Source organism: Myotis nattereri (genome assembly GCF_964212035.1).
Source record: "Myotis nattereri genome assembly, chromosome: 3".
NCBI classification, from domain to species: domain Eukaryota; kingdom Metazoa; phylum Chordata; class Mammalia; order Chiroptera; family Vespertilionidae; genus Myotis; species Myotis nattereri.
The window spans coordinates 208,950,396-208,966,806 of NC_138077.1; the positions used below are offsets into that span (position 1 = coordinate 208,950,396).

The window sequence follows — 16,411 nt, forward strand, 5'->3', positions numbered from 1 at the left end:
CAGCTCTAGCTGCCATGTTTATAAATAGTTTTAAGGAATATAAACATATTAACTATAGTGAAATACAAAAAAATAAAAGAAAACCACAAAGCAAATACATCAACTACAATTCCCAATACCAATTTGTTGGGTGCCTCAAAGTGGTTGGCACCTACACGAGGACGAAGTCAACAAAGCCTTATTTCCACCAAACTCACAGGTAAAATGCAAAGGAGCCTGAATGTGAAGGAAGATAAGAGGACAGAACACCTTTGAACCTCTGCACTGGTCATCAGAGAAACTCCGGAAACTCCTAGCGCAATACACTTAGAGAGGAAAGAAAATCAAATCAACGGGCAGGGGGATCCATGTCTTCCTTATAAAGCAATGGGATGGACTGAGCCCCAGGCACTTCCTCAGAGAGTCAGCCACTGGTTAGCACAGGCACCGCATGAAATATTTATTCCAAACCCAGAGGAAAGCACGGAGGCATGAGGTACAGAGAAGAACACCACTGTTTCAGAATTAAGGTACTTCATGGGGCAAGAAACCTTCCCCGAGAGACTGTGCGTTCTACCCCAGCTTCCATTTCATTCTCTCCACAAATTGCTTATGAAACTTGTGGCTCAAAAGGAAAAGGCGATCTGTGTGTGTGTTACACTTCACATGTTCCTATCTGGAGGTCATTTGTCCAGCAAACGTCACTTACCAGCCAAGGACCAAGGGCAAACCGCACCAGCATGTCTGCGTCTGCTGCTCACGCACTCTGCTCGCCGGGAGGCCCCTGGTGTCCTCTCAGGCCCTACCTGCCTCGTTATTTACAGGAACTATTAACAGGACCACTCTCTAGCTTCCTGGCCCATCGGGGATTTACAGGGCACATCTGGAGGCGGCCAGCAGCGCAGACAACATCCATAAATCACAAATGAAAAACGAGCCAGGAGTACATCCTTCCTGAAACGTGGTTAAGTCACACCTCAAGCATCCGGATCCGGCATGCCTGAATTGCCTCTGAGGGCATCACTTCTCCACAACAGTATTCATTGATGGTTAGTTACCATGAGCCTCCAGGAAAAGTGTACTTGGCGCCCAGTGCCATTTTTAAAAGCAGGGAAGTAGCAGATACATTAACCTCCTGACAGCGCACACACATGCGGCAGAGCCATTGCGCCCACCCTTTCTGCAAACAAGGCAGACACCTGGCACGGGCCCTCTGACCCTGAGCGTGACCTCACTTCTGAATCCCACCGATGCGGCACCCCAGGCAGTTGCTCTCCGGGCGCACATGGGAACCTACTTGCCTACCGTGGCCTCGAAAGCCTTCTATGAAGTAGAAGAAAGCCGACAGTAGACAAGGTTTGGACGAGTCAGCACCTGAACCTGTTCCTTCCCTAACAGCGCCAGGTGCATCACACCAGGTGTGGCTGGAGCTGCGCAGTCTGGTCTCCCAAGAACAGACAAAATGGATCAGGATCAGGGAGGACGGAGATGTGTGTTCACCTCCTCCGTTTCAGCTCCTTCAGATCAACGGGTGCTTCTCACCCACATGGGGCAGCTGCTTACCAGCAAGCAGCTCCCTGCCTTTTTGTTGTTAATCCTCACCTGAGGGTATTTTTTCATTGGTTTTTAGAAAGTGGGAGGGTAAGAGAGAGAAACATTGATGTGAGAGAGGCACAATGATCGGGTGCCTCCTAGACGCGCCCCAACCAGGGCTGGGGATGAAGCTTACAATCCAGGTACATGCCCTTGACTGGAATTGAACCTGGGACCCTGCAGCCCTTGGGCCAACACTCTATCCACTGAGCCATAGTGGCTAGGGCTCCCTGCTTCTCAAGATGCCACTGCTAAGAACCAGGCCCAGCCAGGCTTCCCTCCCAGCTCAGGGGACCAGAGGCAGAGCAGACTCTGATGGACAGGTGAGGCCACTGCCTGGACCTGGCTGCTCTGACTACCTGGGACCTCAAATTGTTTACCTTCTGTGTGGCCTGCTCCCCATTTGAAAAATGGGAGGACATAAAAGGTGTTTTCTTTTTTAATGATGAAATGGGGTAATACAGGAAAAGCCCTGAAAACAGTGATGGTTCTCACATTATGTAAGTTGGGATTCCTTGGTTACATTTTCATGGAGCTAATGAAATGTTTTCTTATTAAGCTACCTTTTAAAATGTACATTTTGGCTTTGAAATTCAAAACCAAGGGAAATAAAGTTATATGGAGGGAGGTGCTTTGAAATTCAAAACCAAGAGAAAGTTATATGGAGCGTTGACACAATAAAACTAATGCTTTTCTCACCTTGACTTGAAAAGTGCCTGCCTGTCTCACAGCTCACTCTCCAGCTCTGGTGGGTGGGGGCGCCTCCTGTAGAAAGGCAGTAGCTATGGTCCTGATGGGACAGCTCAGGCCCCGTGGAGGCGGCCAAAGGCCCCTGGGGTCCCTTGAGGGCCCGCTGTGGGCACTGGCAGGAGAGGATGGGGGACATCCCGGCTATGGCAGCCTCTGCGGTCATGAAATCACATACATGGCAAGTCAGCTCTGAGGGGAGTCACAGTGCTCGATCAGCTTTAACCAGATCCAGCAGGACATCTTTCAGCATCAACAACCACAACAGCGGCTGGCGTTTACAAAGCACTTACTAGCGCAAGCGGCATCTGTGGTCCTCGTGGCTTGTCTGTGTCTTCACAAGCATCCTTTGTGGCTGACTGATCACCGCCATTTTACAGAAAGGAGGACTGGGGCTCAGAGCATTGGTGTGACTTGCCCAAGGTTACAGAGCTGGTAAGTGACGAAGCCAGGATGCAGACACTTCATTCAACTAACAAATATTTATTGAGCGACTACATGCCAGGCACTGTTGTACATGCAGCAACAGGCAGCTTCCCCATCCGGGAGGAGATGCGTTCAGTCAACCCATGTAACAGATCGAACAGAACACATGGAAGACGTGAGGATCTCCAAGAACACGTGGAGAGGGACACGGCACTTATTTCAGAGTGGATGGTCACAGAAGGCTTCTTGAAGGAGGTGCCAGCTGAGCAAGCAGCTCTGGGGCAGAGCGAGTGCCCTCACCTACATTTCACTGCCTGTGATGAAACCTCGGCGAAACCTCCCAACCAGGCCAGTGCTGGCCTGCACCACACCGTCTCTTTCACGGGAGGCGAGCGGCCTGCAGCAAACTCTGGACTTTGAATTCCATTCTGTGTGATCATGGCTGCCACCCTGAAGCTATGGACTATATGCTACACCACCTCTCAGCAGCAAAACCCGTTTGGGCGATGACGTCAGCATGAGACATTTAGGGGACACAGTGAGTTCAGAGGTTTCACAATGCCTTTAAGGACAGGGCTCTGGGGCCTGGCCAGCAGGGCTCGGGTTGAGCGTCGACCTATGAACTAGTAGGTCACAGTTCAATTCCCGGTCAGGGCACATGCCCCGGTTGCGGGCTCAGTTCCCAGTGGTGGGGCATATGGGAGGCAGCCAATCAGTGATTCTCTCTCATCATTGATGTTTCTCTCTCTACCTCCTTCCTCTCTGAAAACAATAAAAATATATTTTAAAAAAGAACAGGGCCCTGGAATCAGATGCCGGGCTTGGGCGCGCTCTCTCACTTGGAGCTGTGGGACATGCCAGGGAGGCTGCTGCCCAGGCTCCATTTCTCCGTAAATGCTGAGAACGCCAGGCAGAGACCTCAGAACAGTGGTCATGTCCAGGGGCCTCTGCAAGCCCAGGGACGCAGGACAGGGTCCACAGATCTACAGCCCACACCTTTGGGAGTCCAGCTGGCCATTAAAGATGCTTTCTGAATGGCTGACCGGCTGAGTCACTACTGGAGAATGTGCCCGGCTTCACGAGTCCAGTTACAGCTTGGGAACAGCCATCCAAAAATGTTCCTAAACTCAAGCTGGGTTGGCAAGGGTTGGATGTGATTATAAAAAAACCAAGTGAGAAGAGAATGTTACTGCAAGAAAAATTGAATCCATGTGAGTTTTAATAACCTAATTCCAATAAGAATATTAAACTATCATTTTGGCAATTATTAAATACTAAAACAAATGCAATGATTTAAAATTGAAATTCCATTTTTACTTTTTATTAATCCTCCCCCAAGGATATTTTTCTTTCTTTCTTTCTTTCCCTCTTTCTTTCTTTTCCTTTTTCTTTCTTTCCTTTTTTTTTTTTTTTTTTAAGAGGGAGTGGAAGGAAGTGGGGACAGAGATAAACATTGATGTGAGACACATCAATTGGTTGCCTCTCACATGTGCCCTACCGGGGATTGAGCCTGCAACTGAGGTACGTGCCCCCGACCAGAATCAAACCCAGGGCCATTCAGTCCATGGGCGGATGCTCTTCTATCCACTGAGCCAAACTGGCTACGGCTGAAATTGTTTTGTTTTTTTTTTAAGGTAAAAAATGAAAATTGCCACAACTGTATCCTAAGGCCTAAATTCCCTATTGTTATTAACTTACCTGTGCAACAAACTCCAGGCCTTTAAAGATTCCTACTGAAAACTTATACTTAAGATTTTTTAAATAAATATTTTTATTGATTTCAGAGAGGAAGGGAGAGACAGATAGAAACATCAATGATGAGAGAGAATCATTGATTGGCTGCCTTCTGCCCGCCCCCTACTGGGGATCGAGCTCACAACCTGGGCATGTGCCCTTGATCTGAATTGAACCTGGGACCCTTGTCCGCAGGTTGATGCTCTATCCACCAAGCCAAACCAGGTAGGGATACACTCGGATTTAATGCTAACACTCAGTAGTTACCTAAGCAGAATTCCAGACTGCACAGCAGGCTCCTGTCTCAACACTACTATAGGAATATTATTAAATATGTTCAGAATAGAAACCTGGACCTTAAAATCCTCCTGTAGCTTTCTGTCATTGCTAACATGACACCCAAGTTCTCACCCCAACTGGGTAACTCAGGTAGCAACTAACAAGAAATGTTCAGAATCGTGGGTTCTGTCTGGCTTGTCGCTGTGGTTTATAAACTGGACTTGGAAAGGCACATTTAGACACTAAAAATCTTCCATAAAAATCTCTGTTCTTTGGGACACCTGCCTGAATTTGGGGGCCACTTTCTGTAAGAGACAGTTGAAAAGGAATCCAGCTGGTATAAGTGAGGCAGAAAACAGAAGCACGTACAAATCCCATTATCCCAGTAGTTCAGCAAGTTAACTCTAATAAAGTATTTCCAAGCCCCTTTAATGGCTCACAACAGAACTGCAAGCAATTTAATGCAGCCGTGATGGCTTTTCTAATTCATAATCTAGAAGGTAAATAAAATCTACACACACTCTCCTGGCCGTAATCCTACACTTTAAAAATAACTTACTACCGGCAGAATTTTAACCCTTTGATCTGCACGGAACACATACTAGTACTTGCTAAGGGGGAAAGGCAAGTCCAGATCAACTTTCTTTTTGGGCTAATGGCCAACGGATCAAAGTTCTCAAGTGACAACCGAGGACGCTTCCCAGGATCTCCAGACCCTTCTTTAGAACCACTTTCAAGACCAGAGGACATTATGATAGCGAGCTTGATTTTCCTTGGGCGATTTCTGTTGACTAATCAAATCAATCTAGAACAGCGGTTCTCAGCCTTCCTAATGCCACAACCCTTTAATACAGTTCCTCACATTGTGGTGACCCCCCAATTTCACTGTTACAAATTGAACATAATTAAAGCATAGTGATCAATCACAAAAACAATGTGTAATTATATATGTGTTTTCTGATGGTCTTAGGCGACCCCTGTGAAAGGGTCGTTTCGACCCCGCTGATCTAGAAAGTCGGCGGGACTGTAGCGGCCGTGACGTGGGCAGGAGCACACCCCACCGTTCAGAGTGAAACCAGACCCGGTGCTCCGGGAGCTGCTCCTACTGACGGCCTTGCTGCAGCAGGAAGACTCCTTGCTCACAAAGGGGCGACTCTACTTGTTCACAAACGCAGGGGAAGCCTTTATAAAGAGGCCTATACATCTAGAGGAAATGAAACTTAACAAATAATAATAATAAGCTGTAAAAATAACAGACAGGATGGTGCAGGTCAGAGGCAGTTCAAATCCCAGCTTGGCGCTTTCAACTCTCCCAAGTGTGATTCCCCATCTGTAAATGCCACCAGCCTCAGGGTGCTGTTGTCAAGTGTCTGAACAATGCTTAGGGCAGTGCCTTGCACACGTAAGGAAAGGGAGGGATAGCTGTCAGGTTCCCAGAGGCTTGTCACCACTTGCAGGCGAGGAGCTCCAGTGAACCACAGCGGCCGGAGGTTGGGACTAGGCCCGGGTGGTCCCCAAACAGGAGACCTGATCCACCAATGAGCAGTCGCACATTTTCCCTCTATGACTCTCCCACTCAAACTTCAAGTTTTGTTCCAACGATATTTTTTTTTGACCTTGTTTTTGTCTAGGACGAATTTAACAGTAATATGGAACTCATCATTCCCACCATTCTGGACCTAGTTTCTTTTTAAAAAAATATCCCACGGCACTTTAAGGCCCAGCATCTTGCAGGCAAACTCCCAGTCCCACAAGTCTCAGCCTCCACACCCAGGAAGAAGACAGGAACATGCAGAGACCACCTATCCATTCCCTACTTGGAACAGACTGGGAACTAAGATCCAGAAATAACTTGCCCAAGGCTGAGCCACCGAAGCAGGCCACCGGAGGCTGGAAGGCGAGTGTATGTGCGATGCCTGCTGGCTGCCGGCATGGAGGGAGAGGAACGGCGAGCGGACAGCCAAGATGGAACCCAATTCCTCCACAAACAGCGCACTCTCCTCACACAATGTGCAGTCTGCAGGGAGCTGTGTGTGCTCAGCCCTCTGTGTAGGGCCATTAAACAGCAAACACAGAAAGCCAGTCCTAACTCCTCCAACCCAGTGCCTCCCCGCTTCCTCCTGTGAAACCGCCCTCCCCCTCCCGCTGGGTCTCTGGGGGTGGGGAAGGTGAATCACGAACCAGAGGACATTTGGCCAGGAGACACTGATCACTCCTTCACTTTACCGCCTTTCCCTAAGACTTTGGAATGACACATACTGATGTAAAGCATGAGAACCACAGTGCTATCGTGGGACTTTATGAAACTGCAAACATTCAATCTCAAGAAAAACAGCAATCCCATATAAACTCAATACAGATGTTCTAACTTCTTTGTTTCATTCTTTGGGGATTCTTAACAATAAAAATCCCCAAACCAGAGTAAACTGTTAGCAAGCACCGAGGAAGTAGAGACCCCACCTCTGAAATGCTTTATTTCACTCTTGAAGTACCTCAGAGCACACTGACCGACTTCATGGCTACCCGCTCAATGGCAGATAAGGATGTGATATAACAGACAGTCAATGCCGAATAGGAACACGTGAGGAGGTCCTCTGGGCGGACCCTGCACAGCACACAGCAGTGTGCGGCTTCAAACGCTTTTCCTACGGGCCTCTTCATTTTCTGCCCTTCGCTGCTCCCAACCCTGTACAAAATGCAGTCCTTTCACAAGCTTTTAGAAAGTTTTTATTGGTTACAATGATATAAAATGTATCATTTAACGTTACCCTAGTTATTAAGTGCTTGCTAGCAACAGCATAAAAAAACTTTCGTACATCTGACAAGCTCAAATGATGTTTCATCCTGGAAGGGGTAAACAGCAAACAGCACTCTTAGCTGGACTGTCTACAATTAGCCTCTTTCTCTCTTAAAAGGCTACATTGGTTCAAATCAACAGACAATCCCTTTTGTATGTCAAATTGTAAATTTTAATGTTTTCATTAAAATAGTCTTTTATATCATAACTCTCCAACAAGAAACAGTAAAATAACTAACAGCAAACTCCAGTACAAGAACACTCTCCAGATTAACAACTCAAACACAAATGTAAAAGGCAAATCACAATACAATTGAAGCATCCAAAACAATTTAAATAATTTTAAATATTTTATTTTTAAACTGCTACAAATGCTTTATACAATATTTCAACACAAAAGTCCCCAGAACAGAAATGTAACAAAATGGGAATGATAGTGAAAGGATTAAAATGGCACAAATTCACCAAACAAGTATTAAACTACACATTTTAAGAGGTAGATTACTTTTAAAGTTGAAAACAAAAGAAAAAAACAACGCATGAATAACCTAGCCATTTCCCACCAACTCAGTCATTAATTAGGGTGAAAGCATATATAATGTATGGAGAAATGATACACCCAGGAAAAGGCCAATTTGTAGTTTTTAAATCTCTATTAGAGACTGCAGTGTAAGCCTGGTATGTAAATTTATTTTTACTTTTTTACTTAAGTGCAGACATACACCTTCCTAGGCCTGAGATGCATCGTAGGCATCGGTATATTGCTACATAGCCTCCCATTATATAACAGTTATAAATTAGTGCCACATATTTATTCGAGAGGATGTCCAACTGGATAAACACACATGAAACTGGAAGAGGCATAAAAAAGGAGTCCATATCCAATCCGGTTTCCTCTCCATTATGCTGGCCATCAGCTTGTGATTTTTAAAAAGAAAAAAAAAAAAAAAAAAAAAGCAGGCAGAGAGAGAAGCTAAATGCCTCTGTCTGTAATTAACTTAAAAGAAAGGCATCAAGAGCTGGTGTGTGACCAAAACTTCTTAAAACAAGTGCATTAGAATTGTCATCCCTGAAATCTACAATAAACTACTGATAAAAAAGAGAACTTGCTTTGCAAGGTTAGGTTCAAATCACTCCTTCCTCTGCTATGTGCCAAAACCAGGGCCACATTCACATCTGAGTTATCAGTCCTGTGACGATGGGCCAGTTCATCTAGCCCGTCTTACAGCACCTCTGGCATCTCAATCACCCAGGTGCCCAGCACGTGTTGGGCACCAGCGAAGAAGCAGATGCCTGACTCTAACCAGGGCAACAAGAAGCCTGCGGATTTGTGAGACAGCTTCAACTGGTCTTGCAAGCTGGGTAGATTTCGCATCCTTTGTCGTAGTGCTTATCCTAAGTTGAGCATGCATTATCTTTATTTAGTCAATTAAGGTTTGTTTTGTGTGGGGGGCTTTTCTACAGGAAGTTCCTAGAAAATAAGAAAACTGAAGATAAATGACAACATAACACAACCTTACATGAATTGACCATGTTAAAGAGAAGGTGAGATGATCCATATGACAAATGTTAGGACAGCAGCAGGTTGATTCTGGAAGTGTGCAGCTACTTGGGGGCTGCTCAACAGGCACACGCTGGCCAGGCCCCAGCCCTACCGGGAGTGGTGTGGCAGAGATGGATATGGGAGGACACATCGTTTATTTCTGTAATAACCTGTGGTGAATGCTGGGGGCTGGCTCTTAATCACAGATGGCTATGATGACACACGCAGGAGAAGGAGGTGCTGCCAGTGCTGTGGGAAGTCCTTCAGTACACAACAGGGTGAGTAAAGCGAAATCACTGAGAACAGAGAGAAGTGAGTATTTCTGACGATGTGCCATGAAATCATCCCTGAATAAAATTTCCAAGTAGAAATCTACTGAAAGGGAAGACGACTATAGTTAAAACAACTCCTTACCAGTGTAGCACAACAAGTATGTACCAAGGACGAGGCCTGCTAAGCCCTCATGATAACCTCAGGCCTGAGTTCAGGAATCCTGGTTTTATACCAAATGGGCTAAAGGCACTAAAAAGAGAACAAACCCCCTGAAGAAATGCCCACTCTTGTGCCCAGATAATCAGAATATGATGCCCTGTCTTCACAAATTCATGGTCACTTGTAAATGGACCCCTTTTAAGACACATCCTTCTGATGTGTCCACAGCACAGTTCAGTGACAAACACCAAGAGGGGCCAGCTAGCGGGGATGCTGCTGCTGCCACCTACCAGTTAGAACAATAGTTTTCTTATCTGATTCTCTGTGCTTCCTTTTAGGCCAATTTCACTCTAGCAATGTAACCCTCTGTTAAACAATGAAACCAATAAAACAAAGCAAAATAATTACAATAAACTGGAGGAAACAGAGATACAATTTTAGTAGGCACTTTGGTCCCCTGTGGTCTTTTTCCAAAAGCACTGGATGAGTAAGAGGCTAACTGAATGAACTTGATAAATGTAGTGACTCAGAGAACTTTTCTTTACCCTTGAACGGTATAAATGGGATCCAGTACAAAATGATTCTTTCAGACAAGACTGGAGACAAAGGGGGGTACGCATAGTGCATTCTAAAGCATCTACCACCTGGGGCATGTTTTGTAGTAGAGTCTGTAAAAATGATGACATATTCTGGCTCTTTATCTTTGGAAAGGACTCGAGTTCAAGAACCTCCTATTGTTGAGGAACTTCCAGAACAAAGACAGAGTACAAACAGGTACAGTTAAAACACTACAGCAGGCCACTATAATGGCTAATAGGTGCTTATGCATATGGCATGGCCAGAGACCAGATGCTGAGTAAGATCTATAGTAACTAATTGTTTAGTACATTTCTGAAGTAGCTGTTTAACTATCAGTCTTGGCTAACAATTCTTCTCTACATCGTTATTTAGCCATGACTTAAGGCACACGGGCACCCAGAATTCTACCTCGTCAGCTGTGCACTGGTAACAGTACCTTTGGATCCTCATGACCTCCCCAAATGGCAGACCACTCCCCAGCGAACTCTAATTCTGCTTGTCTGAAACACCAAAGACTTTTCAGACACTGCGAGGGATAGCCAAGAAAGCCTTGAGTCCGGCAGCTCCTTCTGAAAGGACAAGATTTTGAAGTATTTTGCAGAAATCCTATCTGATGGTGAGCTTTTCACAAGTTTGACCCGTAGGCATTTTTCAGGAAACAGCAGGAATCCCAAGAAAGTGCGTCAAAACAAGGTTATTTAAATGGTTTAGAAAGTTTGAGAAGTCAACATAACCAATTTAACTATTATCCTATGTTTTTGTCACTAAGAACACTTCTGAATATAGGGAGGAGACAAATAAAACAGCAAAATCACCTCAAATCTAAGATGAACTCTTACATCATTACTGGGAAACAAAGGCACTGACGGCCATGCTGACTTGCCCTGGGTTTCAGCATGTGCCTGGCCAGCCAAGGAGCCTGGCCTTGCTGCAGTTCTAAGCACACTCCTGGCTGCTGCCCCTCTGGGATCTGGCCTGTGTCACCCTTTGCTGGAGAGAGGAGGGGTGGGGAACTTAAGGCATTTTAAAATGAGCACGGTGCATTTTGTTTTAACCCATGAGGCAAGTTTTTTGAATGAAAACTATAGAAGCATGAGTAATGGAAGCATTCTCCGTTACTATAACTATGCTGAATCACAGAAACATTGAAGAGATTGCAATGTGGTTTTAATGGCCTCAGAGATCCATTTTAACAGAAGAAACCACCTATAATCCAGAAAAAATAAAAGTGACACTGAGATATTTCCCAAGATAGGAAGGAAGTTTAAGAGAATTTCATCTTTTCTTAACAGGGTCCTTTTGAGAGCTTTTCAGAGTTTCAAATTCAGTTCACACTGGCCCTAAAAGAAATGGCCCCCTTTTGTGAGTCCTGGGTCTGAGATAACACTAGGCAGTATCCATCTCTGCAGCAGCCTCTAACTTAAGCAACCCCATTTCCTTTAAGTGCTTATGTCAAAATTACACAGGAAAAAAAAAAAAGCCATTGGGCAAGTATACTGTTCGCTTCTAACCGTCCTTCCCGCCCCCACGCTCCGGAGCTGAATTCCTCAGGCCCTGGGAGACGGCTTACCTGAAGTCCTTCAGCTCCTGCTTGCCACTGCTGTCCTCCCTTCTGTTTTCGCCCGGGTCGGCAGCAGCTGCCAGCTGGAGGCTTCGGGTGATGGGCCCGCCACTCCGTTCTCTAGATTTTACATTGAACCGGTCTGTTCTTTTCTTACCGGCCAGAGCGGATTTGCTTTGTAAGACGGCCTTGCTTTTCTGTACCCTCACGTGCAGGCTCCGGGCCGTCTTGCTCGAGAGCTGAGCAGAATGATTCTTGGCCACAGCTTTGGGCTTTTTCCCCTCAACATGAGTTATTTTGGCCATTCTGATTGGACTCGAGTTCCTTAAAGAGGAGGTCGGTTTCTTGGACTTCCCCGAAGCTGCAAATTTGACATTCTGCTTGGACCTGAAGGACGAGGAGGGCAGTGGGACCTGCGCGGGGCCTGAGCTGCGAGCTCTGGTCTTGCCCAAAGGAGCCTGTGTGTTCTGCATTTTAATCTCGGCATCTGCGGTCCGTCTGCGGTGGTTGCTGCTGTTCCTGTCACTACTTGCAGGTGACACATGCCCACCTTTCTTGGACGAATGGGAAACTTTTTTTTTGGGAGGAGAAAGCGGTTTTTTGGGACAGCTGAAAGCAGCATGCTTATTCAGGCTTCCTATGTACGTGAACTCCCGATGGCAATACGGACAGATGTGTGAGGAGGACTCTGAAGCATTTTTTAAGTCCGCCTTCTGCTTGGCAGATTTGTTTTTTTGCAGGATTGCTTTCTGAACAAGCTGGTTTTTTTTCTTCAATGCATTTAATTTGAGCTTATTTGGTGACATTTTGCTGAGTTCAACACTAAAGTTCAGTCTTTTGGGTTGTCCCATTCGTCTAAAGGCATTTTTCCCAGAGTTCTCCAAAACCACCACGCCGTTTTTGGGTTGCACCGTTTGTTTCAGCGGTACTGGGTTTTTCCTAGGGGTGTACCTCTTCTTGTCGCTGGCAGAAGCGCAGGCCAGGATATGCTTGTGTAACTCGGGCATGTTGTCCACACCTTTGCCGCACTTGGTGCAGCGAATGGCAGTGCTAAACGTCTGTGGAATGTTGTGTGTAGTGAAGTTGGTGGCCGTCACACCGATGCCCATGGGGTTTCGGTGATGGTACTGAAATGGAGGCGGTTTAAAGCTTGGGTAATGCTGATTGAGACCCAATCGAACATCTGGATCTTTCGTCTTTATCCCAGAAGCCATTATTTTTATGGTCGTGTAAAGCTCTTCGGAAGAATCATTTAACTCCTCTTCCTCTTTCGACGTTTCTAAAGGATCTTCCGGCAAACTCTGCATATGTTCTGCGTGGGCCTTGCTGGGATCTGTAAAGTTCTGCGGCCTCAGGGTGCCACTCTCAAACTCGTGGTGTGTGCACACCTTATCCGGGTGCAGATCTCGCTGGTGCTGCTGCAAATTGCACAAAAAAGCAAATTCTTTTTTACAAACTGAACACACAAAGATATTCCCAACTCCATGAAGCAAAAAGCGATGTTCTGACAAGTCAGCTTTAGCCTTAAAAAGCTGCACACAAAATTCACATTTGAAGGGCCATTCTTCAGCATGAACAGATAAATGTTTGGTTAGATCTTTAATGGAAAGAAAAGGTGATTCACACACATTGCAGACAAAGTTTTTGTTGAATGTTTCCTGAACAATATCCTGTTCAACTGCAGATGGGGGTTCTTCCCTGGGTTTCAGATCTTCATTCTCTAATTCTTCCTGTTTGAAAGATATCATGGGGAGGGAGGCTTCCAGATTATCCCCAGAAGAAACAACGGATGATACTGCTGACAGAGGAGGTGGTGAGGGGGAAGAGGAGGAAGATGAAGAGAATGAAGATGAAGATGCAGAAGATGAGGAGAGTGTTGGAGGCCCCGGAGAGGCAGCAGACATGAGAGGCTCTACGGAAGGAATGGGAGAAGGCGAGGGAGACACCGTAGGAGAAAGAATCGGAAGTGGGGACTGCGCAGTCGCATTTGAGAGTGGAGAGGGACACGGGAGAGGAGACGCCCCGGAAGAGGGGGCTGGAAGAGGTATGGTAGGCAGGAGTGGAGGAGGTGGTGTGGCCACAGTTAGCACAGGAGGGCAGGGCGGAGGGGATGAGGGATGTGTTGGCATCAAGAGAGGAGGCAGCTGCCCGGAGGAAAGAGAGGGTGTCTGGCAGGCAGGAGACGAAGGAGAAACATCAGGCGGGTGCTCCACAGGAGGGGCAGATACACTCGTGTCAGGCCCAAGGTCAGGATCTGCCTGGGGATCCAGGGATTTACAAGGACTCGGGCTCCTGGTGACATCTGCCGTGTTTTCGATGGGCACGCCGATGCCATTGTACTCATTGAGAAGGACCTTCTGCAGCATGCAGGTGGTCGGCTTCTTCTTCTTGACAGCACCGCAGGCTGGCTGCGCCATGCTGCTGTCTTTGAATTCCTTGCTTTCTGAGTCCCCACAAGGCTTTTTATGCACACTGAGATCTAACACAGACTCCCACTGGACCGGAGGCCTGCCGGTACCCTCCGTCTTCTGTTTGACGCCGCTGGACAAATCCAGTGGCTGCTGGTTGCACACAGGGCTAAAAGTGGAACTGGCGGCCCACTCTTTGGATACCTTGAATTCATCAAAGCATGGCGGGCTCACGGTTTCCCTCTCGTCTCTCCCAGACAAACTCCACACCGGGGAGGAGTTGCTATGACTTTCTAACTTGGGCTTTTTGGAACCCAGAACTGTATCAGTCCACACTGCTTTCCCATCGCTTTGCTTTCCGAAGTCTCGAAGGGCAGGACTGTGCTGTGGAGAGCTGGGAGGGGAGCTGGTCCGCCGCTTAAACCTGCTGGAGGTCACGGGCAGCATTGACGCAGGAGCGGACACACAGACAGGACCTAACTTAGTGATCTCAGCTGCCAAAATCCCTGCAGGAGGAGTCAGTTTATCCTGGGTCTGAAGGAGCTGCTTGAGCTTTGACGACAAGTACACGCCTTTCTCTTTGTGGAGAGACACCACCTCCGTGGTGGAGATGCTAAGGGGCAGGCTCAAGGAGCACGAGGGTGCTATGGGCTCAGGCTCTGCTTCAGCTTTGATTCTGGGTAACACGGGCGGACTAGCAGTTCTCCGTCTCTTGGACTCACTGTTTGTGCTGCTGGAAGGCTCTTTAGGAAGATTATCTGCTAGGGGGACCTGTGTGGTCTTTATATTCTGAGTAATTTCCACTGTAACTGGAGTGAGCAGACAGTTTATACCATACAAGTCAGCCGAACTGGACTCCATCTCAATCACATCACAGTTACTGGTGCTGCTGCTGGTTTGAATTTTACCATCAATATAGTAATTTAAGTTCTCAGAGATATTGCTAGAAATGTCCATGATGTACACGTCATCTGCCTCCCCTTCCTCCTCGGGTTCAGTGCTGGGAACATAGACATTCTGGGGGGGCTGGGCCCGCTCTGCGGGCGGCTGAGGCTCTTCCAGGAGGCCTCCTTTTCTCCGCACACCTTTGGGAATCAGGTGACGTTCATGAACTCTGCGCTGGTGCCGTCTCATATTAGTATGAGTGCCAAAAACCTTCTTACAGTATTTGCATGGATGAAGCTCTTTAACTTCTCCATTCTCTTCTACAACAGAAGAATTTACTGTTTCTTGGGAAGCTTTCTCTGAACTCAAGATCAGACAGTCTTGCCCAAGATTGGGAGGAATCGAGTCATCTTTTGGAGTGACACTGTCTCCAGATTCTTTGCCATCAGCTGGGTCCTCTGATGGCTGTAGTGTTAGGCCGGCTTTTCGCTTTAACCCTGCCTCATGGCGACGCTCATGCCTCCGCCTGTTGATTTGGGTGCCGAATGCTTTCCCACAGTACTTGCATTTGAAAGCATGGTTGACTGTAGATATATGGATGTGCATGTGCCGTTCCAGCCCCTGTTTGGTTGTAAACTTCCTTTCACAATGCTGACATGGAAACATTAATGTTTCAAATACATCACCATTGGCTTCTTCCTTAGTTTTGGGAATTTTGATAACAGAAGTTACCTCTGGAGAGTCTTCGAGAGTTTCTTTTGAAATGTTTTTTGGTTCTTCTAATAAATCTTCTAGCTTCTCATCACACCGTATTTCCGGCTCTTTCACAGAACTTTCATTTGGCATGTCAGCTTCTTCTTCCCCCTCTTCTTCCAACCCATCGTCTTCCTCCTCTTCCTCCTCCTCCTCTTCCTCCAAGTCATTCACCTCACAATTTGTTGCTTCTAGCTTCTTGTCTGGTTCTGTGTGCAGCTCGCAGGCAGGGAGAGGGGTTCCTAGCTCTGGAAGCACATCCTGATTAACCACCTCCTGAACAGCTGTCTGTTCAGCTGCTGGAGCTGAGGGCTTCTCGTCCTCTTCTTTGGCACCTGAAAGCAGAGGGAAGTAGAAGCATGGAGGTGAGGGCAAAACTAGCTGATTTAAGATCAATTCTTATTATTCAAGTTATTTCTCTTAGTACTTAAAATGTGTAAGGAAGGTTTTGATTAACAACAACAGCTCCACATTCTCATTTATAAAGTTGTATTGTACTTAAATCCATTTCTTTCATTCATTCATTCATTCATTCAGCTAGTATTTACAGAGCACCTGGTATTAACCAGGCAATACACTGGGCAGTGAGGAGACATACGTGAACGAAGAGTCACTTGGAGCTTAGATTCTCTTCTGTGTTTAATGACACATATATAAATATTTTTATTTATAGAAATTGTGGTGCCTAAAATTTT

The 16,411-nt window shown here is 46.5% G+C and overlaps 1 protein-coding gene across 2 annotated transcripts in view; it reads right to left on the reverse strand.

Annotated features, from left to right (window-relative positions):
- PRDM2 (PR/SET domain 2) overlaps positions 1–16,411 on the reverse strand; it is a 113,461-nt gene that overhangs the window by 14,437 nt on the left and 82,613 nt on the right. For both annotated transcript variants that reach the window (XM_081086853.1, XM_081086854.1), the window contains one exon: positions 11,680–16,051. In XM_081086853.1, the coding sequence (XP_080942979.1) occupies positions 11,680–16,051 (4,372 nt within the window). The remainder of the gene's footprint in view (positions 1–11,679; positions 16,052–16,411) is intronic.